At 41.8% G+C, this 24,012-nt stretch overlaps 1 protein-coding gene across 9 annotated transcripts in view; it reads left to right on the plus strand.

Moving 5' to 3' along the window:
• naaladl2 (N-acetylated alpha-linked acidic dipeptidase like 2) overlaps positions 1-24,012 on the plus strand; it is a 422,647-nt gene that overhangs the window by 33,970 nt on the left and 364,665 nt on the right. For 6 of the 9 annotated variants that reach the window (XM_030432206.1, XM_030432202.1, XM_030432207.1 and 3 more), the window contains one exon: positions 13,700-13,734. The exons of the other annotated variants lie outside the window; for them this stretch is intronic. Coding sequence is in view for 2 of the 6 variants with exons in the window: in XM_030432202.1 (XP_030288062.1) it covers positions 13,700-13,734 (35 nt within the window). In the remaining 4 variants the exon portion in view is untranslated. The remainder of the gene's footprint in view (positions 1-13,699; positions 13,735-24,012) is intronic. 9 annotated transcript variants of the gene reach the window in all.

Genomic DNA, 24,012 nt, shown 5'->3' on the forward strand with positions numbered 1-24,012 from the left:
GTTTTGTAATGACCGAAGAAGAATGAGAGAATAAATTGGAAAAGACAAGATGACAAATGGATTTATATTATTAGCTGGTGTTAACTTAAGTCTTTTTATGATGTTCTGGACATAGAAAATGATTGAAGGTTTTCTGAAACACCTGATTGTACTCGACCTTTGAGCAGTTCGTTTGACCTTGTCGTAGAGAAAAGCTAAGGAGAGTGTTTGCCATGCACGTGTTGCACCAGGCCATCCCACATGTGTATGATAAGAACCCGCACAGGAAGATAAAACTGAAATAGAATTTCTCTTTTTCTCTTCAATCAAGACGTTGCTCTTCTCATAATGCACACAGACGAGCGGAGCTTCCTGTTGAATTTTAAGGTGTGTTGACTAATTCATGACATCAGCTCATGCACTGAGCAACATGCATACAGTGTCCTGTTTTAACTGTGTTGAAAAAACGTGTGTTTTTATGTGTACATTCTGTCTACACAAGCATCTCGACTGGGATATCATCGGATGCGTTGATGATTTATTGATGTGATTTGAAGTTGTGCTACAGATCAATATCCCAGAGCTCGTCCACATCATTGTTATTCCATCACCGCGGTGTTGTCACACGTGGAACAGGGCTCGTCGTCAACATTAACCTCCAGGAAACTAGCTTGTAACGCTAACGCAAACAAACTCGAACCCTCCCTCGGATTTTCTTTAGATCAGTTGCTATCAGATCAACCCGAGACGCATGAAGAGTCTAACTGCTCATAAGTTACGCACATGTTTACTGCAGACGTACTCTAAATGAACTGCTCCAGAACCGTTACACCGGCACGCTATGCAGCTGAACGTCTGGGGAAACACAGAGGCCGCAGAACACACGAGGTTAAAAATGCATGAAGTATTACATACAGTCTCTGTTCAGACATATGTGTCACAGAGAAACTAGTTTAATAAACTAAGAAAGACGACAGATGAATCACTCTAAATCAGCTGATAAAAGCTCTTCTCTTATTCTTTGGGATTTTTTGCCTCCTGTTTTGAAGAATGGGCAACACTGTCATGAGTTTCCTGTTTTATTTTGTAATTTTGCCCTCATTAGTCGTGTCTTTCATTTCCTCCCATTGTGTGAGTCACATGATGTGTCTCAATTCATGGTGTGCATCATTCGGAGGAGCATTTGAAGGCCATTTACATCACAACGCCGCGCAAAAGCTTTTCCCAATCCTCCAAATGCAGCCCACAAATGCTCCTTCTTTTCCCTGTTTTTGGAGGATGCACCGCTACGATCCTTTGTGGCCTCACATATCCCAAGATTCTTTGCGCGCCCGAAAAAGAAGAAAGAAAGAGAGAAAATGGCGACATTGAGTGGCGTAGATCGTCACTTTCGCGGACCTGGGCAGCAGAAATCGTGACATAAGGGTAAAACATCTGGTGATGCAACCAGGAAATGCTCCAAAGGCTAGACCGTCACATTTAGGAACGGCTGACGAGGTTAACAAGGTCTCTCTGAAGGACTCGCCTTAGAAGACCACAGAGGACGCGTCCTTCAAAGGATGCACACCCTGAACTGAGACACAGCAACAACCTGCTCTGCATATCTCTTTTTAGCCTTTCCTTCCTTCCAGGGCCTTCAGCTTTTTTCAGGCCCTTCTGTGTTTCTAGTGTTTCTCCATTTACTCCCCTCACCTGTGCTGCTTCACCTCACTCCACCTGCACCTCATCCCCTCATCCTCATCCTCATCCTCATCCTCATCTCATAGTTGTGTGCTTCCTCTTGTCTTTATCAGTTCGTAACAGTCGAGATATTACCGAACATTTATATAATAGAGACCCACGTTTGAAAGCTTTTATTTGATTTTTATTTTATTTTTTTACAGTTTTTATGTCTGTAAAAAACTCAACAAAACCCCAAAACGTGTCATTCGTCAATCCATCCATTCATCCATTCATCCATTCTCTAACTTCCTTTCAGGGCGACATGGGACCCGGCATGCTTTTCAGGGGGAAAAAAGCAGGCAGACTCTCAGGACAAGTCAGTTACTCATCACATGGCTAACCTTCACCGCTGTTCTCGTTGTCAGTGAAAGATAGAAGCTGTCCCGTTGGATGTGATTGGCCTGATTGCAGTTTATTTGATGCCGACTCGCTCCGGGAGGAAGATTTTCCTCAAGCTGTGCTTTTCACAGTTTACATTCAGCCACACAACTCTCCTCTATCTCTGTCTCATTCTCCCGCCATCTCATTCTTTTCTTTTATAAATTGTGCATCTAAGACAGGGCCCATGGTAGCGGTGAAAGTAGGTCCCGGGCTTCAAATAGCAGCCCGCTGCATCCCAGGGGCCCGCAGCCGAGGAAAGGCCAAGAGAAACGGAAAAGACACACACCCGGAGAGGGAGAGAGAGAGTGAGAGATAGAGGGCAAATTGTTTGATGAAAATTAATATTTGTCATTTGGTGCAGCAGACAATACCCTGTGGACACGTACAGTACGACGGGCGGTGTTTGAATCCATTTCCCTTTTCAAGATAACACAACAGACCTGTGTTTGCAGCATAGTCGGGAGCGTGTGTGTGTGTGTGTGTGTGTAGTCCGTGTAGTCCCTGTACATCTTTCTGATGTGCTCTGGGACTGCTGGCTATTTCCCACTTTGTTTCAATCCTTTACCGGGACCTTATTGTTCGCCACGCCGTGTGATGTCATAGGCGGGAGCTTTTGTCAGTGTGCGAGTGAGTGATTTAATAACCTTGACGAGGCAAACGAAGAAGAAGCCGCCTCATTTCCTTCTCGTCGCCCTTTTTCGCCCGCTCCAACAGAACTCGTCGTCCCTTCGTCCTTTTTTTTTTCCTCGTCCTGCCACAAAAGTAAAGCGATCTGCTTTTGTCGCAAGATCCCTGCGACAAATTCTGCTCTTCCATTTGTGACATTTTGAAGGCGAACAATAGCTGTGGAGGTTGTTAGCACGGTTTATGTCAGCAGGTGTCTTTTAAAAGTCACACTTGCAAACACTATGTCTAGAAATAGTACGAGGAAACTCAAAAACATGATGTTTTAAAAGCTCAGAACAACATGTGAAACGTTTTGACAGAAAACCTGACGATACTGTGCGAACGAAGAAGATGTAACCATTCTTATGTGTTTTTCTATATTTTCAAGAAACCAGAAAATGGTTGTCAGTCAAGCAGCACGACAATCGAGTTCAGTGATTTCTACAGTTTCTCACAATCGTCTCAACATGATTCCTGGAACCACAGTTCAGTCTCTCAGTAACAGTCGCACATGCATTAAACTAAGTTGCAATATAAAATTATTCAAACTTTCTCCGTAGTGGCTGGTTTAACCTATTCAGGACGATACAAGATGTTGTGGGAAGTAGTCAGGAGCGTTAATGCATGCTTACATTTGCCTTCATTGTTATAACTCCTACTGTGAACTGGGTTTCGGGTTTTTTTTTTTTTGTGTGTCCACAGAAAAAAAAGTTTTGGAAACACTCATTGTGGACATTTTAACCCGACATACTAATGAAAAGTGCAGGCATGACTATAGTAACACGATACATGTTAGGTGCCCCAGTGAAGCCATGTCAGTAAGCCAGCATGCACCAAACCAGAGCTCCACTTAAACACCTCAAACAGAATGCAGCCGTCGTTAATTTTCTTAATTGCGCCTCTGAGAGCGGTCTGTTCGAACGTTTTACAGCATCCTCGTTCAGCAGGACACACGAGACCAATCACATTAGATACCTGGAAGGAAAATAAGATGATAAAACAACAAGGCACCTGCCAATATGGAAGAAACTTAGAGTGTGTGTGTGTGTGTGTGTACTGATTCTTAATGTACTGATTCTGCAAATGGAGAACAGACGTGCAGGCTGTGATCAGACGTTGCTGCACTAATACTGTACCTATTTCCCATCTCTTGCCTTCTTGCCGATGCGTCTGCGTGGCTCAACATCCCATAATGCCAACCTGCCTCAGCGTCTCCTTAGAGACACACGGCAGCCTTTAAACAGGGGTTACCGTGGAGACCACAGCAGTGCCACTGGCGGCAGCAGCAGCAGCCACTCGCTCGTACCAGCTGACATTCAGACAAGCCCCTCAAGCACACACACACACACACACACACACACACACACAGACACACTACAGAACTCACTCACATCAGAACAGAACCTCACACTCGCCCCAACATGCGCTGTACACACACGCTTACTCCAGTACACACAGCCTGACACACATGCACACATGCAGCCGGATCAATGACACCGTCTGACCGCGTCCTGCATTATTAATGAGCTGCTTACAGCGTCTCAACACGGAGCGCTCAACAGGCCGACACTGGTGCCCAGCAGAGCGATTACTGCACATTCATGCATTTGTTCCACTGAGAGAACCCTTGTTTTTGCACAACAAAAATCTCATTTCCATAGTAATATTCTCTGTGTCACATGTCATCTAGTTGTCACTTCAATGTTGGATCCATTTTGTCATTTAGAGAGATGAACGCGGGCTGTTTATAACCGAGCGTTGGAGGATAAGTATGACAGCAACTGTCAACAGCACTGTTGTGTTGATTCATATCCAATTTGATGCAAAAAATGTTTTTAATGCCGCTCAGTGTCGTGTTCAATGCGTCCCCTTGTTGGTCGTAAAGAAAAAAAAAAAAATGGATCGTGGAATAATCATAATCTATACAGTCTGACTGAGAAACACAACAGGATGCTTCAAGGAACCATGAATTGAAGGAAATGAGGATTGTTTAACACTCTTTAGCCTTTTTTTATATTAATGTTTAATATTAATGTGCTATTCATGCATTAAAGCTTTTTAACTACACCTGCATCTTAGTCCCGCACAAATTCTGTATCGCAGAGAGAGAGTTACCCTAAATTCATTTCACTTGGATGAATATGTTGATACAATTCATTTAAAACATTTATAGAGGTTTCAACTCAGTCACCTAAAAGACGTTGGCCATGTACTTTTTCTGGCAAACCACAGATATTTTTAAAAATGTACTTTTCTTAATGTTGCAACTCTAGGTTCAATTTTCAATGTCACATTGTGACGACGCTGTGCTTATGACTGATTAGGTTCAGACACAAAACACTCAGGTCGAGTTAGGTTAAGGTTAGGAAAAGATCATGTGTTTTGCTCACATGGTGGAAAGTTAGCAGCATCTCGTCTAAAATGCTAAATGCTCGTCTAAATGGTTTGTTGACACAGACCTGCCGGGAAAATTTCCCAGTGTCTCATTAAAAAATGATCCAGCGGAGGCGCTCCAGTAGCTCAGATGGTGGAAGGCTTTGTCCTCGCTGCAGTGGCTGAGGGTTCGAGTCCGACCTGTGGCCCTTTGCTGCGTCTCATCTCTTGCATAGATGCATACATACAAAAAACAAAGAAAATATCCAGTGGTTCCATACTTATAAAAGTGTGAGGTACTCTCTGGAACAGTGCTGTCTGACTTGGCAGCCATCACATTTAGTTCTAACTCCTTCACCCTTCCCTCTATCTCCTGACAAGAGAGTGCAATAAAGACCTAGGCCAAGCTTTTTCTTTTTCTGTGTTCAGTGTCTGTGGAACCACACTGAATATATTGTCATATAGGGACATACATGTGTTCACTGTGGAGCAGCAAGCTTCTCCGTTGGGACTTGTCAACCGAACCCAATTCCCACAGTACGATTTACATTTTCCCAAACCTAACACACACTGCTTAAAGGAAGCTTCATCTGATTCTTTAAATACTTTTGGAACAAGAAACAGAGATTGTAGGTTTGGACCCCCAATGTTTACACTGGAAGGGAGCAAGGATGCATTTGTTAATGAACACTTTAATCACTCGGTGATTACGCTGGCTGGATGAACGAACTGGAAGTAAAAGTAAATTAAGAAAATAACTGAATGTCTTTTGGCTTCAAATCCAGGGAGAGTTTGTCGACCATAAAGGATGCTGTTTGATTACAAAAGTCTGGCGTAACAAAATGCTGGTAGAGAGAAAAGTGGCTTCATTCAGTTTCACTTCCATACACTGAAAAAAATGTCAGAAAAGAGATTTGGTCATGTGGAATACTCTGTGTGTGTCAGGTGTTAGTCAGTGTGAGTCAGCTGTTGAAGCAGGACTGTCTGCTTGTTCTGTTTCCCCCCAAAGAGTGTTTTTTTATTTTTTTTTTTGTGGACCATGTCAGCCGTATGATATCATCGTGTTAATTGGACATGCAACAGCTCAGTAATATCACGCCAAACGTGCTGAGAGGCGTCACACTGTGCGTGTTTCACAGTGCTGAGATCATGATGACAGGCCACTGATGCCTCTGACCAAGACCTGTCCGACAGCCAGCACAAATAACCGTCATTCTGATGGTTTAATTGTAAGGCGATTTTATGCATGTTTGTGTGCGTGTTGGTTGTGTATGTGGCGGGTGGTTGTGGAGGCGGGCTGGGTCACTGTTGTCGGTCATGGCTGGACTGGATGAAATGATGAAGACTGTCAAGGTTCAAGGTGGTTTAGTTGTCATTATTCAACAGAGGGTCACATAACAAAATTAGATTTTGTAAACTCCTTCATGCCACACATATATAGATCATTTACAGTTATGTATACACATGCCAATACCATCAATTAAAGCAGATTTAAAGACAAACTGCTGCACTACAGACTTCTATTTAACCTCTTTTGCTCATTATGTCACATTTACTTTATGGGTCAGTTTCGTTTCAAGCAGCAGGCAGCTTATTCTTGCAAACAAGCTCAGGTAAAAACCCTCGTACTCCAACTACCCACCACCGAATGGTACACAAGGATGTTGATAATAGTGAAACCTTCAGCAGCTGAAGGTCTAGATATTTCAAATCAAATCAATTTTATTTATATAGCTCAAAATCACAATCACATTGCCTCAGTGGGCTTTACAATCTGTACAGTAAACAACATCCTCTGTCCTTAGACCCTCGATTCGAGTGAGGAAAAACTTCTCAGGTGTGGGTGGAGACCAAAACTGTCGAAAGGAAAATGAAATGTTGGACCGAACCAACCTGCTGGGTGTGTGTATAGGCAGTTGAGTCCTACCCTCAATTACTGAAATGATGTGACTCCTTTTTAAGAAATACCATTTGAAACGATGACTATAGTACTCTTTCATATCTGGTGTAACCAATTTGTATCTCGACATTTGGTCTTCCTTGTGTTGCTTGATAAAATAGTCAAGTTTGGGGAAAGTTTCTCACCTGTAAGGAGACTTTTTCTGTGTGCATTAGAGCTGGAAACCAAGGCGAGACTGATGAGGCGGTGATGCACTTATAACTTCATACCTTTCAACAGGAAGGCTGAGTCAGTGATATCTACAGTTTGATGACTCATGATGGATGGTGAATTTATTAACAACATCAATGCTTTGACCTCATTGGCTCATCATCGGGATTCCAGAAGGTCTTGTTCTGACCGAGTGGGTTTGAACTGATGCCAGAGCTGATAAATTCATCATCTGGTGTTTTTTTTTGCGATTGTTGCTACCAAACTATGCTTCCACCTAGCTCCAAGGATTGTCCTCTTTTTTAGACAGAAACCTTCACTTTTGCTCACCAGCTCCTCTTCTCAATCTCCCTCTTTTTCCCTTTACTGTTTCAAGGAATTTGGTGAAATGACCCTGATGTCTTTAAATGCAAATACCAGCTCCACGAACTGAAGTTAGATATTCCCTGCTAGGGGAAGATTAGGTGGAGCAGACTCAGCTGGAAACAGGCAGTAATAGTCCGAAATTAAGATTGTGCTGTCAACAGTGGAAGGGTGAAGGTGACCCGGATAGTTCTCACTTCATGCAAAGTTTTCTTATAGAATAAAGTTTTCAGTTTCAGTGAAGGGTCTTGTAGTTTTACCACTTACAAAAGAAGGACCTTCTTTAGTCTTTCCTTATGCCAACAGATATGAAAGAAATGAAATGATTTACCACTTTCAGCTGTCATTTTGTCAGTTGACTCAATTTATTATACATTCTTTCTCTCTAGATTTAGATGTGGATCAGAATGTAATCGACATGAAAATGTAACAATCCTTATGGAGTCTAGCTTTTCGTCTCTTCAGCCAGCTAAAGAGCCTTCAGAGACAGAAAGGCCTATTTGCTGTATATGTGAATACCTGGATGATTGTTCAACAGTTAACTCGTGATTCATCGCTTAATTGTACATCTTTTATCCGTTCTAAATGTACCTTAAAGGGATATTTTCCACATTTTTTATACTCTTATGGGAATTTGGAATGGACGAATATGCTTGCTTTATGCCCGTGTATGTTTAGTATTACTGCAACAATCCAACACGATGACAAATACTGTTCATAATATTCTCCTGAATAACTTTAAATGTACTGCATGCTCCAAAAATATGCTGAAAGAATAACATGGTGAACCCGAGTCCAACAAGCAACAACAGATGGGCATACTGATCTGAATGTAACATTCCTTAGTAATACTAACACAATGTAGTGTCCAACTATACACTATAATTAACTTTACACCTATACACGTAAAAGGTGAACTCGACGATGTTAATCTGCCTGCAAGCTGTAGCCGTTCATTAGCAACAGGAGGAGAGCTCTCTGCATCCGCTGTGTGCTTGACCACTAAGTGGTACTTGAGACTCGATGTACTCCGATGGTTGCTCCACATCACCAGCAAATGCAAACTTTGTTCTTGAGGAGAGAACGACCTGGCAGGGCTGTGAAGCTGAACTTGGCATTCAGAAGAGCCTTTTCCTCATCCATTTCTGCTCAAGGAGGTTTGTTTCCGCTTGCCTTAATTTCCCAAACTACAGGGTGGGATGAGGGTCAAAACGTGTATGCGTTAATCACACTGACAAATTACTGCCATTGCCCTGCTGAAAAAACTTAAAGGAACAGGTGTAGAAGATACCTTTGTCCTTCAGTGGCTTAGCATGTCCTGACCTCTCCCACTTCAACATGAGCTTTCTCCTTGACTCACTTCAGTATCCCCACAAATTCTGTTCACATGGATGATCCAGTATCTCATGATTTACATCCAAACCAACATCCTGTGTAAATGCAGGAAGTACTGTGACATTTATGCGGCGAGAAAGTAAGAATGTAGAGAATTTGGGGTGGTGAAATCAGCGTTCATGTCCCGTCGCAGACCTTCAGTGACCGCTAACCTTTCTATCAATCATACCTATGATCTCTCTAACTATTTCCAAGTGTTTTAGTTGCCTTGATCACAATCTTTCTCAAATCTTAACCGAGGTGTAAATGCTATCTGCAGATAGTTTTGAAATGTAACAAAACATTTCTGTTCTATTTCTGTTTGTACTGAATGTGTCGGCAGACTCAACACTGCCAAACCAGAATGTTTAGACATGCATATCAATATTTTCAGAACATATCTGCAAGACTTTAACTGTTACTTCCAATGTATTTATCTTATTTTCTGACAATATCTAATTTATAATTTACTGTACATGTTTTTATGGTTGTGTTAAGAAAACTTAAAACACTTAGTTATGGTTAGAAAAGGAAGCATGGCTCGAGGTAGAAGTAGCGGCAGCTGTGGTTCAGGAGGTAGAGTGGATAGTCCATTAATCAGAGTGTTGGTGGTTTGATCCCTAGATCCTCTGGCTGCATGTCCAAGTGTCCTTGGGCAAGATAGTGAACCTCAAATTGACCCTGATGACTGTTCCATCGATGTGTGAGTGTGTTGGACTGACATGGAACCAGTCGGTAGACTAGAAAATGTCTATGTGTAAATGTGTAAATGTCCATGTCGGGTAAAATATGGTAGCAGGTGAGGAATATTATTTATGCACATCCAGTAGATCTGCAGGTGAGCCAATAAGATTAATTGAATTCATACATCACACTGACAACAAGCTGTCCACACTGCACAACTTGCTCTGCTGTTTTGATGGACCACAATTAAACTTTGAATTGTGGCGACGGGCAAATAATCTGCTGCTGTCCATCATTCACCCTCCATGGGAAAGAAGTACTTTTGACAATACGGAGCGTTCGGCATTGCAAGTGTCTGAAAGTACAAAGACGATGTTGTTCTCGCCGATGTCGGCTGTGTAATAGCTTGATTCAACGTTTTTTTTTTTTTCAACCAAGCGTCTTTGTAGGAGTCAAGTGTGTCTTCTTTCATTCGTATCGACAGTGATGGTGTATTCTGCTCTGTGCATTGCCAATGTGCGTCTTACTGCCACAGCTTTGTCTGCAAGCTTCCAGCGTAGACAAGGTCATTCTATTTATTCTTTTTTTCATAAGAATATGAGAAAAAATATATTCTTCTTGGATAGTTATTAGAAAATAATACATAAAAAAATCCTTTATCTAAAATCGGCCATGGGTTCAAGTAGCTTAAACCAGGGCTGGACGATCACTCGAAATAATAATCATAATATTTTATTCAGTAAACGCTAAATGCAACATTTACCACTCCTGGCAACATCAAAATAAAATCATGACTCTTATTTCAGTCACAGTATCTGACAAAATATTCGCAATATCGTTCAGCCCTTGCTTGAACCTCCCAACATGTGTGTACAGTCAACTATCAACCTCGACCTCTCTGTGACTTCTCAAGTGTGAAGATGTTACGCTTACTGGGTTGAAGAAAAGACGTCTTGCCGGTTCCTCTCAAAGACATTCGTCAAAGCACATCAGCGTTATAAAAATACATAAAAGACGGATGATAGGGTTGTGAGTGTGATGGTCTGTGAATATGGACAGCTGTGGATATCATCGCAACTAGTTTGTCGCTATATTTACACAGGTTTCAGCATTGCTGGAGGCTGTTGTATTAACATCTAGTCCGTGTCAAATCATTTGCTAAGCTGTTGCTTAGTCTCTCATATGTGCATTTCTGCCATCTAATCCATATCTGAGTTACTCCAACAGCTGCAGGCGTACAAAGGCTTGTGAGCTGCACTGGGGAAGATTGCCGACTTGTAATATTTTGTCATTTCACATTAAATGCTCTGCTCGGGGATCACGGTCACAGTCAAGTCAAATTAATGGCAGACAGCTCAAGAAGCAATATGATCTTTCCACATCATGCGACTGATATTTTCTGTTCAAATTCAACACAATGGCTGCTGTTATTCCGGGACAGCTTTTGACTATTGAATTTCAAAGCGCAGCCGTCTCCCACTGACGCTGAGCCGCCAGAATTAAATCAGCGGTGTTTCGACGCTCACATTCCTTTCTGTGCTCTCTGATAACGCTCCTAATTTAGCACCAGTCAAAGTGTTTTATCTTTAGTGACCAATCGAGCGTCAACTGTTTTTAATTTTCAGCCTCATTGTGATATTGTAAGATCCATTTCACAGAGCTAAATTCAGACATTTAGGGATGGAATGATGGAAGGAGTGAGAGAGGGAGAAAGAGAGGAGGAGACAGGTAAACACACAAATACCTTCTGTTGTAGAAGAAGCTACCAAGTCTAATGAGTGCCCCCTACTGAGCACCATTATTCTCCTAAAGCAGATGTGTGTTGGTCCGGTCATCATATGTGCACAGAGTGCGATGTTATCTGTATATGATTGTGTATTTTGTGGAATTTAATATGCATACAGGGTTATTTATACACTATGTTGAAGCTGCCCAGTATTTCACATTGTTGGCTGCTTCCCAAACTGTACATGTACGACCTAAATACATTTTTATCTTGTAAAGTAGAGAATGGTTATCAGCCTCAAGCCTCATTTAATGATCACATATAACAGCTTCGCAAGGGAACGTCATGCTTGAGTTCAGCTACAGTATTCACATCTGTAGTGTACATAATATTTTCTGTAGTAAGAAACACTCTAAAACGGTTGTAATGTTGAGTTTCAATTCTTTTTTTGTTCACATCCACGGACAAATTAGAGGGGAAGAGTGGGTGAAAGTAGGCTCCCTCCTCATTTTCACTCTTAACCTCTAACACTAATCACTACAGCAAAACTAAGAGTCCGCCGTGCTTCGTGCCAAACTTCCAGATTGCCTCGATGATGTCTTTGGTCCTGATTAAAAAACACGCTGAGAAGTTGTTGAACTCTGTTTTTTTGTTGCCTCGTTCCGGTGATTGACACACCTAATGATGCTGTCTCATAAACATTATCGTGTTCGACCTGTATCCATGTATTCTGTATCTGGCCATAGGAAAACAGCTTGTAGGTGCATTACCACATCTCACTGGATAGGATTGTGGATCACGGTGATTATAATTTTGCACATCAACATTTGCTCTCACCATTTGATGTTTTGTGCACCAGACCGCAACATCAGCACCGAGACATTTGGGGATGAATACATGAACAATTGCACTCCGACTATAAATACATTTACCTGAACGCTAAGAAGGCACAACATGAAACTTTGCTGGTAGTATCACCAGGGTCTCTACACATGAACACGAGCATTGAGAACATTGTTTGTGTACACAGAGTTTACTAAAAATGTTTTTGAACAACGCACGTTAGCAGTAGCTTGTTCCGCTCGCCGCCGTCCTGCCAGAGAGAAGTGTCGATCTCAGAATGTGACGTAACCTGGAGGACAGTTAAGGTGGAACGCTCCTAAAGCTTAGTTCCATATAAATGCAGGATAATTTGTTGTTTTTGTCGTTAGCGAAAAACAATATTGACCTTGAAGTTGAAAAAGGAGCCTCATATAAGAAACAATACTAAAATCAAAAGCCAGAAAACACACGTGAGATATCGCGTGGATAGTTGTTGCTGGAAGACAGTAGTTCCACCTTAACTGTCCTCCAGGTTACGTCACATTCTGAGATCCACACTTATTGGCTGCCATGACGCCGGCTAGCGGAACAAGCTACTGCTAACGTGAGTTGTCCAAAAACTCTCTTTTTAGTAAACTCTGTGTACATAAACAATGTTCTCAATGCTCGTGTTCATGTGTAGAGACCCTGGTGATACTACCAGCAAAGTTACTGTTTTAAAAATAGAGATTTTGATGCTATCGTAAAAGTGCCCGTAGCACTCCCATTGAAAATGAGTTTGACCCGAAAACGAAAATACGGTCAATCTTAAAAGTGCCTCTTTCGTCGTAATTATACTTTTATATGAAGGTTTGACTTGGGTACATTCACAAAAAGACCCTAGGTTGCATTTTGGCGAGAGTTTCACTTTAAGTCAAGTTTAAACAACATTTTCTGGTTAGTATTTCACTTGGTTGCAGCATGATGAAAAAACTAAGTAATAATTAAAGAATGTAGCCAGTATGAAATTATGCTCTTGCTACAAACTAAAAGAAACCATTTTCATGCCCAGCTAAGCTTTTTCCGTAGCCGGTCTTCAATTTTTGTTTCTTATCGTAAACAATCGGACCCATCAGAGCTTTATTGGCAGGCTTAAAGACTAGGCATATTATCTAGCCGTGCAAAGGAGACGAGGGACACGGCTGTACAGGTTATTTTCAAGTGACGTCCAGAGAAAACAACTCTGACGTCTGTGTGTTTCTTCATTACATTCGGCATGAAGTGTGGAGTTAACTGCCTTTTGAAATCACCAGCACTTACTACTTCCTTGTTGACACAAAGGGCTGTAGATGGGGAAAGTATTTATTTGTAGATATTAAAACACATTGAACACTGTCAGGCAATGTTCGTCTGACTGTTATATAATGACAGACACTGTATCTAATGTGTAGTTTATGATACTGTGCGACACATTTAGTTGCTAGACCATTTCTTATTTTTGATTTTGTCGTTTCTTGCAGGCGGAGAGGATTTGTCACCAGTAGTCCAACAGAAAGTAAGCCACTCTGTTTTATTGCATCTTGCATGAAAAGAGAGCTTGAGTTTCATTGAAACCTCTCGCCCAGTGTCCGCCTGCTCTCTGCTGCCGGAGTCTCAGCTCTTTCTTGCTGTTCAGCACTGGAACAGATGCCCTATTGTGACTTTCTCTTATTGTCAGCCTCTCTCCTTCTTTTTCTTCCTCTGTCTTTCTTTTCCCACCCTCCCTCTCCTTCTCTTCGTCCTGTTCCTCTACTTTTCTCTTGTAAGCCTTTAATGGTGATTAGCTGCGCCGTGCTGAATGTGTCCCTGTGTCTCCCCTCTCACTGGGAGTACAAGTGCTGTCACTGAACTCAGTCCTGCGCTGTTAACTGAGCTATTGATTCACCTCAGATGAATGGTGGGGATACAGTATGGGAATGTGGTCTGGGGATACAGGTAGCTGTGTGTGTGTGTGTGTGTGTGTGTGTGTGTGTGTGTGTGTGTGTGTGTGTGTGTGTGTGTGTGTGTGTTGGTGGGTAGGGATGCCCGAGTGGACTCCTGTTACCGTTGACGGAGCTGTGTGTGACAGGGCTCTGGCTCCAACACACTGGTTGCTTCTTAATATGGAGATATGCTTGATAATGCAGTTACCCATGCACACACACACACACATATGCACACACACATATGCACACACACACGCACACACAAAGACACAGTGTGTTCACCCTCTTAGATCCCCTTCAGGGAGCCTGGACAAAGGTTTCCAGTACAATAGGGGCTGGAGCTCCTTGAGCCCTCTTTAATACACCAAGACTTCTCCCACTCAGATGCACTTGTTCAGCACTCTGACTGCATTGTGTGTCTGTGCACAGTGGGGCAAAGGTACAGTTGGTTATGCATCGACTATACAACCCTGTTGTTGCCCATTACCAAAGAACAAACCTTCTTTGGAAGTCACACAACAAACATGTTGATGAAGGTTCTCAGTCATCCAGGTCGTGATGATGCTAAGTGCTATATTCTATATTGTACCCTCTGTCTTTGTGGAGAAGACACATTGTTTGAAAGAGGAGTAAAATAATCCATCTTTGTCAAACTGGAACGACCGTCTTTGAACATAGGAGGCGGACTAAGACTTTACTTATCACCCACCTACAATCCTGCACTGAGTTCCCTTTCCCAGACAGCGTAACAAACATTCACACCTGGGCTCACCTCGTCCTAGCAACCCACATGGAGGCCGGTTGGGTCAACAACCCATAAGTGGCCCTAACGACTCTGAAATTCAGAGCTCACAAGTGTCCTTAACGACTCTGTAAGGACACTCCCACACAGGGTTCAAAAGCCTGCGACTCCCACAGGCTTTTTTATTTATCAAGGTGCTTCTTAGTTAGAACTGAAGAAGCTTATTGGATAAGAGGTGGTCTGTTTAGCTAAATAGCAGCTTGTTACTGTGGTTACATGTTTGAGAAGGTAAAATAACACACTTTTTGTTTTAGCTAAACCTGCAAAGGTAGAATGTTACTCAGTACACTCTGAAGTACACAATCTGAAGTTGTATTTTGACAGCTATAGTTAGCACTTACTAGGATTTTAAGATTTAACCTGTTACAAACTATAGAGGACAGTTGACCCAAGAATTCAAATTAAAGTGGGAAGATTGAACGTTCAGAGAGAAAAAAACAAATAAAAAAAAGCTGATCTGAATTTTTACTTCCATATTTTCCTCATACGTGTTTTATCCTCCTTATTCAGTTAGCCTACACATTTTAGTTCAGACTTTAGCATATCTTGATATACAGAAGTCGCCTCAAAAGCACTTTATACATATTAGGAATGAGCAGTAAGATCAAATATGTATGCTCCAGTATACAACTCCTCAAGGCGTCGCCTGTGGCCCAACAGCAGCCTTCAGAAACATTCTGTGCAGTCTCCAAACATGACATGACTCGCACCATTATACTTTAATCAACCACTATCCATATTAATACTTTCTCGTGCAGTAGTCTGTATTTAACACACTGCTCAGCCACAGCGGAGTTTGGCGCTCACAATGTTAAAAATGTAATGTTAAGCTGCATTACGAGACCAGTCACAAATCTGACAGGTTTATGGGTTTTCCTGTGCGGCCATCACTCACATGCCGGCTCCTTAAATTGGTGTTGGGTCATCAAAAGGTTGAAGTCCTGCTTTAGAGGCTTTGTTGATTTGTTGACAGGAAGCTGCTCACAGTGGGAGATGCTTGAGGCACAATGCACAGTGGGACCAGACGTCAACCTGTCATTATGAACCACTTCCATTGTAATACATCTAATAACACCAAATGTTTTAACAGCATGTTAATTTGGTGGTCTTAGATCCTAATGGAACACTTAGTGTGTATAAAGCCTGGTGCAGTGAAAAGGTCAAACAGTTTTGTATTTAACTTTTTTTATAAAATTTATGCAGGTGCTTAATTAAAGCTATGAAGACCGAGCACATTCAAAATGAGATCCAAGTCATTTCTAATAAAATGAAAGGTCACAAATGGTATTCTACCTACTGACACCTACACTCAACATCTGGTAATATTCTATAATTTAAAATGGAATTACAACTGCGTTCTCAAGACGTCTGATAGTTAGTATAGTGTTAAACCACATTGCGAATGACAGTCAAATCTAATTTATGCCGGTAAGACCACAGTGAAATGGGGGTTTATCGACTAATTTGGTTACTTGTCCTTCATGCCTATGGATGGAGAAGGCAGGGAAAAGGCAGCCTCCTCCATGGTTGGCCCATTATGTAGTCTTATACTTAGAAAATTATCATCTTCATGCCTAATGGTGCATAAGGACAGACAAGCCTCCTCCACTGCTGGCGATCTGTTGCGGACTTGGCAGCGTGACCGCAACTCATCATCATCACTGCCGTTCAGCTCCGCTCTCTATGAGCCCAGAATCTATTTCTTTTTACTTTTTTTTTTTTTTTCTCTTTAAATTCACAATGAGTTTTGGACTGAACACTAACATTGCATTTGCTATGTTGACATCTTGAGACACTGCGGGTCAAAGATTAAGGCAGATCTGTTGAATATCCGGTTTAATTCAGAGTGTGAGTATATCCCTGTACTCATGCCTGGTGGCGTATGAGCGAGAAGGCAGACTCCTCCACTGCTGGCAGTTCACAGCCTGCTTGGCAGCCTGACCGCAGCGCATCATCCCTCCCTCCCTCGGCTTCTGCAGCTCTTCTCCGAGTTATTCATTTCCCTGTTTTCTGCTTGCTTGTTTGTGTGTATTCCATGCCTGCAGGGCTCCCTTAATGTTACAGGCATGTGTTCTTCCTGATATCCTTAAGTGTGGCCAAATGTGATTTTAAACCGATTAAATTAATTGATTTGTTGATTATGCAAAAAGGCAGAAAAAAAGAGAAAGAAATCTACATAATTTCACCCCCCAGCTTGTGTCTGTGCTACTACTTTACATTCAAGTCATCATGAAATGATACTTTGCCCATCAGTACCTTTTTTTGCATGTGAAAGCTGCAGGAATCCCTGCAAGGTGATCATTGAAGAATATGGCCAGAGCCCTCATTATAGGAATACATTGACATTCACACATTTAAGAGTGCAATATCTCACCACCGGTAGCAAAATGGCTTTGATATCACAGCATAGAAAAGTGAAATGGTATGTTGATATCGTTGCATTTGTCACGGACACCTTATGGCGCATCTAACTGCATGCTGTCTCATTACGGTGCAGCTCTCAGCACCGATTGGTTGGAATGAGGAATGCTGACTGGAAACTCTAAGAAACTGAAGCTGAGGGACAAATTATGAAACTTTTTTCCTTGTATGCAGCAGTGTGACAAGCACTTGGCAAAGGCCAAAATTCAAAATGTCAGAATGTCCCTTAAAATATATATTTCAGTCAGCACGATGAGGAGGCTGCCGGATGATGAGAAATCATAATCATTCACAGTATTCAGTCTTTCAAGCTTTCACCGGCTGTCATCTCTTTCACTGTGCTCATATTCAGCTTCACCACAGCTCAAGAAGAAAGCTTAACAGTAGGCAAAGTATTATCCCCGCTTTAAAGTGAAATCTCATTAAATTAGTTATCCGGCTTCGGTGTTTCTTACCATCAGTTTGCCAGATGTTTTTAATGCATCATCATCACCTCTCTGCAACCCCACGAAACTTTTTTTTTCTCTGCCAAAACATTGTGGGAGCCGGGCATCGAGTGGCTGTCCTTTGCTGGGAGCTTATTGATGAGCTGCTAATGAAAGGCCTATTAAAGGCGAGCGTATTGATCCACAGAGGGCCTGATGACAGTATCATTGCAACGGGGACACAATTGAAAAAGACATGCACTGCCAAGCGGCTGAAGAGCGAGGATGGAATAATCATCTTATATACTGCTCCTTTGGTCTCACTGCTGTATTTTTATTTTTTTATTTTAGTTAGTGTCTGTGTTCATTCCACTCTGTCGGTCCTCTTAATCTCACATTTGAATGCAAATGACTCATCAAACATAAAGTGAATAACACTGAGGTAATACAAACAATAATATCAGTGTTTATAATGATTTATGCTAACTTTGTTCCTGTCTGTCCCATCGTTCGTCAAGATGACTCCAGGTCCCATAAGATATGTTGTTTCCCATGTTGAGGACATTTCACCTGTTCATCACACCAGCTATAAAAAAAAAAAAAAAAAAACTTGGAGATGAAACATTTGGCTTTATAAAGTATGGAGACAGCTGGAAAAGCATGGATGAGACCTGCATGCCTTCATAGTGCTGCTAATCTTAGCGGGAGTTTACAGGTCAGGAGGTGAAGCTGCATCTCGTCTCTGGGATGCAGAAAGGCAATTTCTCGTCTTTTTTTGCAATCTTAGACTTGATCTTCATTCCTTTTTCTTTTCCTGCACTCAAAAGCATAAAATGAAATTAATGTAGTACCTGTGTTGGGGATTCAACACATCAAAACACGATTTTTCTTGATTGTAGCAGTCGAGTAAAAACGTCATCACCTGCAGGTTGATTTCTGACCTCCACTGATTCAGAATTGAAACAAAATAATAACATATACATGCATGAGGAAATGGCAATAATACACTTGAATCTCTCCGTGGGATAACATGAATGTAGATGTAAAAGTCACCTTTAGTGCACACCTGAGAAGGTGCACACCTTCAGAATCCCTGTGGACTGCTTCCCTTTTCAGTTTCCTTTTGTTATTGGACTATTACAACCAGTTCCTTTCAGACCGTGCCCATATCCAGTGTCCGTCCTTCAGGGAGGAGTAAACTGTGAGCTTACTGTATGACTCGCTCTTCACACCTCTACAGTGAAGGCCATTTCAGAGCCAGATTGCTGTGATGTTGTAACATGTAGTGGCATTGTTAGTGAAACCTTATCATGGCCCCAAGTGAAACCTAAGTGTGTAATCTAATCTCCGGTAAAAAGAAAGATGGTTTGTACGTTCACGACAAACAAGAACCAATCTAACATATCCGGCCCTGTCAGAGAGACGCCGGGAGAATGAGGTAAAATGGAGTGTGTTGAAACACTGAAGGACATTACACTTAAATTAAACATAACGCAGTCTGTTATGTGCAGGAGTTACATCTTTTGCCCAAAAGCAATCCCTGCCAGATGAAAACGCTGTGTGTCCAAAAAGACGGTTTTCATAAAAGTTAGTCCCCAAACACAATTAGCAAACATGTCGAGGAGCGATTTCTGATAGTGTAAAAAAAACATGTAGGACTGTTTTAAAGTGAGCTTGTACGTGGCTGACATTAACTTGCATAATTTCAGCTGACACAGCAGAATGAAACACTAAAAACACGACTTTGGTGTAAAGGTTTATTACCCATGTCAATATATTTTATGACACAAGACAGACGTCATAAAATGTGCCATGGCAGACTCTCATTAGATATCAGTATAAGTATTCATTCAGCAGCTATATTACTTTTACTTTTTTTTTCACAAGTAAAATAGGGCAAATCAGAAATCCTCATGAGTCATATTTTTTTCGCAGGATGGGGGGTCGTGCCCTCCTCGCCGCCCCGGGATTTACACCTACGTGATTTGACAACAAGCTAGCCTATTATTTTACGTCTGACCTCTGTCACCCACTAGGTGACCATTTCCATCCGCTGGATGTGGCTAGCTAATTCTTAAATGATTCATTCTTAACTCTCCTTTATCTAAAGTTAACCTGCATCGTCGCAGTCTCATGATATCAAACAGTTCTGACTTCAATTTAACAACATCTTCAGTGATTAAATAACTCACATTCATGACGATCTTTTATGAATCCTGTGAGGGAATGTCAGCCGTCTTTGATTGACAGCTATGTCTCGTCACAGTAGGCCGGCCTCCAGGATGAAGAAACAGTCAGTTCATGCAAAATACCTCTTGTCTTTATATTAACATGGATCAACCATAATGTTTATTTCACAAATTAACAAGTCAACTTTCCCAACACCTGACGGTTTGCTGTAACCTCCTTACTGTGTGACACTTGTGTGAAGTTTATATGCTCCACGCTCTACTCGTGTGTGTGTGTGAAAGATCTGGTCGTGTAATAATCCAAAAATACAATTTGACAATGGCGTACTCAGTCGCACACAAACTGAGAGCTTAAATGGATTTCAATTCATTCCCACATTGAATAAACAACATGTTTACAACACCGTGGCCGCTGACAGCCGTGTATTAGCTGCGTCTGTGTGCAAATGCAATGTTAGTGTTCAGTCCAGAACTCATTGTGCGTTATAAAAGAACAAGTAAAAAGAAATGGATTCTAGGCCCACAGAAAGTGTCTAAAGCCAAACCGCTGCCAATCACAAACACACGCACACACATGCCGGCAACGCACTGTCAAACAGGTTGGATGAGTGCAGGTGAGAGAGGAGGAAGGGCTATGCTAATGTCAGCACACACACACACACACACAGACACACAAGCTAACATTCAGGCAGACAGTTCAACTAAAACGTAGCCAGGGCAGACTAACAGGTGTAAAGGTGAGCTCGAAGGGCAGGCAGACACTGTAGACAGGTAAACAGGTAGAAAGGTGTAGGTAAGCAGTCATACAGGTAACCACGCAGTGTGTTTTATAGGCAGGCAGAGTGTCAGGCTAGCAGGCAGGCAGCTCTCCCTGCCTGCTGTAGTGTTGTAGCTGGAGAAACACTGGCAGCAGCAGCAGCAGCAGCAGCAGCAGCACAGAGAGAGGAGCCATTAGACCGGCCTTTATCCTCTGCTGCCCCCTCTTTGAGACAGACACACACAGACTGAGGCAGCCACTGGGGCGTTCAACCAGCTCAGCTCTGCAAGGTAAATGTATAGATTCAGTTTGCTTACAGCTGCAGTACTTCAGCTGGATGTGTGGACGTGTGCATGCTGTTGCCTTCTTTTTTTTTTTTTTTTTTTAAATTGAGGTAATTAGTTGCCTTCTTTCATCCATCAGCGGCTGTGTTTACATGCTGCTGGTCATTCTCCGGTTAAACAGTCAATCAGGTTAATCAGTTTACATGAACCTTTGAGACTGAATCTGGTAAACAAGTTAACAACATTTCCTCCTCCTTTTTTTTTTTTTTTTTAATGAGCAGCAGTAGCTTAGCTCAAACACGCAGGAGGGAAATGAAGTGACGCACGCTGTCATGTTTAAGAGCTTAAACTACCCATAATGCCGTGTGAGTTTAATGGCGGAGAGCCAACATGAAAGTAGCCACAGAAACCGGGTTTCTCACAGTGAGAGTTTCGTGGGTAATTGCGGCGGAGTTTCATTTGGTTCCCGAGTAACCAAGTGATAGCAGCTGATAATGAGTGTGTAGGTGCACCGGTTACCATGCAACACACCACACCAGGCCGGCCCCCGTGACTGAGAGCTGAATTTGCACGCCGTCCTCTGGAGGATCCTCCGCAGTAACATTCATTAACGGAGGGCCAGGGGGGGGGAGTAAAAGGACCTGCAGGACAATGTTGCCTACCTGCTGTGGTTTTGTCTTACCGTGTTTTGCATGCGTCGGGGGTAGTATGAACACACACGTACACACACACGTGTACACACAGAGAGAGATGGGAGTTGGTATTTAACAGGTGTTGTGGCTGCAGGCATCTGGTAGCAATGTACCCCTCTGTGTGTGTGTGTGTGTGTGTGTGTGTGTGTGTGTGTGTGTGTGTGAGACGGAGGAAGAAGGATCTAAAACATTATTCATTTGCTTAAAGGAAATGATCACAGAGGATAGCAGGATGAAAGTAATGAGCACCAACAGCGGTCATAGGAAGATGAGGTTCAATTTATAGACGGATCATTTTTACTTAACAAAATTAAAGTAAGTTGACCTGTTTTCCAGTTTGCTTTTTTAATGGAATACAGTGTGCCATCTCTGAATACACAGATCTGTATAGCAAAAAATGATAGACGGGCAAATTGAAATTGTTCTGCATGCTCTTGCCTTCGTTGCTCCATCGAATGTTACAGGCAGAAAGTCAACCAGAAGGTTTGAAAGTGATGTTTTCATTTAAACTTTCAGAAAATATTTTTGACTAAACAAATTTACCTAAATGTGCTTTGTCGTGTTAAAAATGCGCGTCATGGAACACCTGGCTTGATCGTTTAACCATTTACTTTTTATGCAGGAGGAGAATAGGGAAGGTGCTGATAACAGGACATTTCACCACATCATTTGCTACAGCGCGGGCCGCTGCGATGCCGCCGGGGGAGATTAGCCAGCTCATCACAAAAAAATTGGTGATGGAGATATGTTCGACTTAATCTCTGCGGAGGAAGAATGTTTCCAGCATTAGTTGAGCCGGAGTGCAAACCTTACAATAACTGTGAGAGTGGAGAGTATGTTTGGGAAAAGGGCAGCGAAGTGTTGACAAGGTAATGTTAGCGACTACTGACAGCGGTGCTTAAGATTTATTGCTCAGCCTAACCCTCACTTTCTCTCGGTGGTTCATTTTGGACTCTGTTGTTACATTAGAAACATCTATTTTCGTGGGGTACTTGAGCACACTGACAACTTAATGCAAGTACTGGAATATGAAAATAATTTGAAATGCCTACAGTTTCTGTTGAAGTGTAATTGCGGTTCTTTAATGTTGCTTTATACTGTTGTTTCACCTCTCAGAGGAAAATATCGTACTTTAACTTAATTGCAGTACATATAAAACATATGATTACATTAAAATATCATCAACTGTTATAGATTAAACTGCCTGTCTATATGTGCATACTGTCATATCTGTAATAACAAGCCATTAATATATTATACAGTATACGATAACATAAGAAAAAAGTAGGTCAGGACAATATGAAGATGGTAGATGGAGAATAATATCAATATGTAGGAGCATACTGAAAGGAGACACTTTTAATTTTGGAAACACCAGTACCCTTTGCTAATTATTTTAACTTGAAGAGTATTGAAAGTGGTTTACTCTACTCAACATTAGTAGAAAAATATTCAGATTACAGAATAAACAATCACGTTACTTTTTGTCCTAAGTATGGGTCAACTTCCTGAAATTGTGTGACTATAAACCGCAGACTGATTTGTGCGCTCTGCCATCTATCAGCTGCTTTTACTGTGATGTCGAGAAAAAGTAGCCGGCTGACGGCGACAGCAGCACGGGTAGTTGGATTAAAGCATGTGACAGTGGACCTCAGTTGCTGATAAAGATATGTATTTTAATGTTATTCAGATTTAATATATTAGAATATTATTATAATAGCTGGATGATGGAGAAATGTAGTTTTTGTTGTTGGAAGTCTGCTACACCTTTTGGAGCTGCTGAGGACTGCGCAGGTTCTTCCTGATTTCCTGGACATGGTGCTCAAAAGTAATGTTACATAGAAAATAAAGGAATTGATAAGCTGACATTATAGGGAGATGTCACCAAACTGATGGTGACTTGTATACCTTCCCTGGATTTGTCTATACAGTGTCTCTTCTGTAGACCCTCAGCAAAGACACCCAGTATCATACACATGGATCCGTCTTGTTCCTGGTAGTCAGTACCGAGAACATCCCTCCCAATAACATCAGGCAAGCTGTGAAACCTGTCGAGCTATGATTAATCACTGACAAAACATGCAGTCTGTCATGTCTTACAGCACAACTGTATGACTGTATGATTGCCTAATCTGTTGCAGTGACCGCCCTAACTGATGTTAACAATGTTTTGGAGTCTGAAAGGTGCTCACCTCACAAACTTGTTAAACGTAACACACACTCAAGGAGTCTGCTTGACTACAGAGGGTTAAAGATGTTTATTCCTGACACTCTCCACAATCGGAAGAGAATGTTTCAA

This window comes from Sparus aurata, chromosome 11 (assembly GCF_900880675.1).
Source record: "Sparus aurata chromosome 11, fSpaAur1.1, whole genome shotgun sequence".
NCBI lineage: Eukaryota > Metazoa > Chordata > Actinopteri > Spariformes > Sparidae > Sparus > Sparus aurata.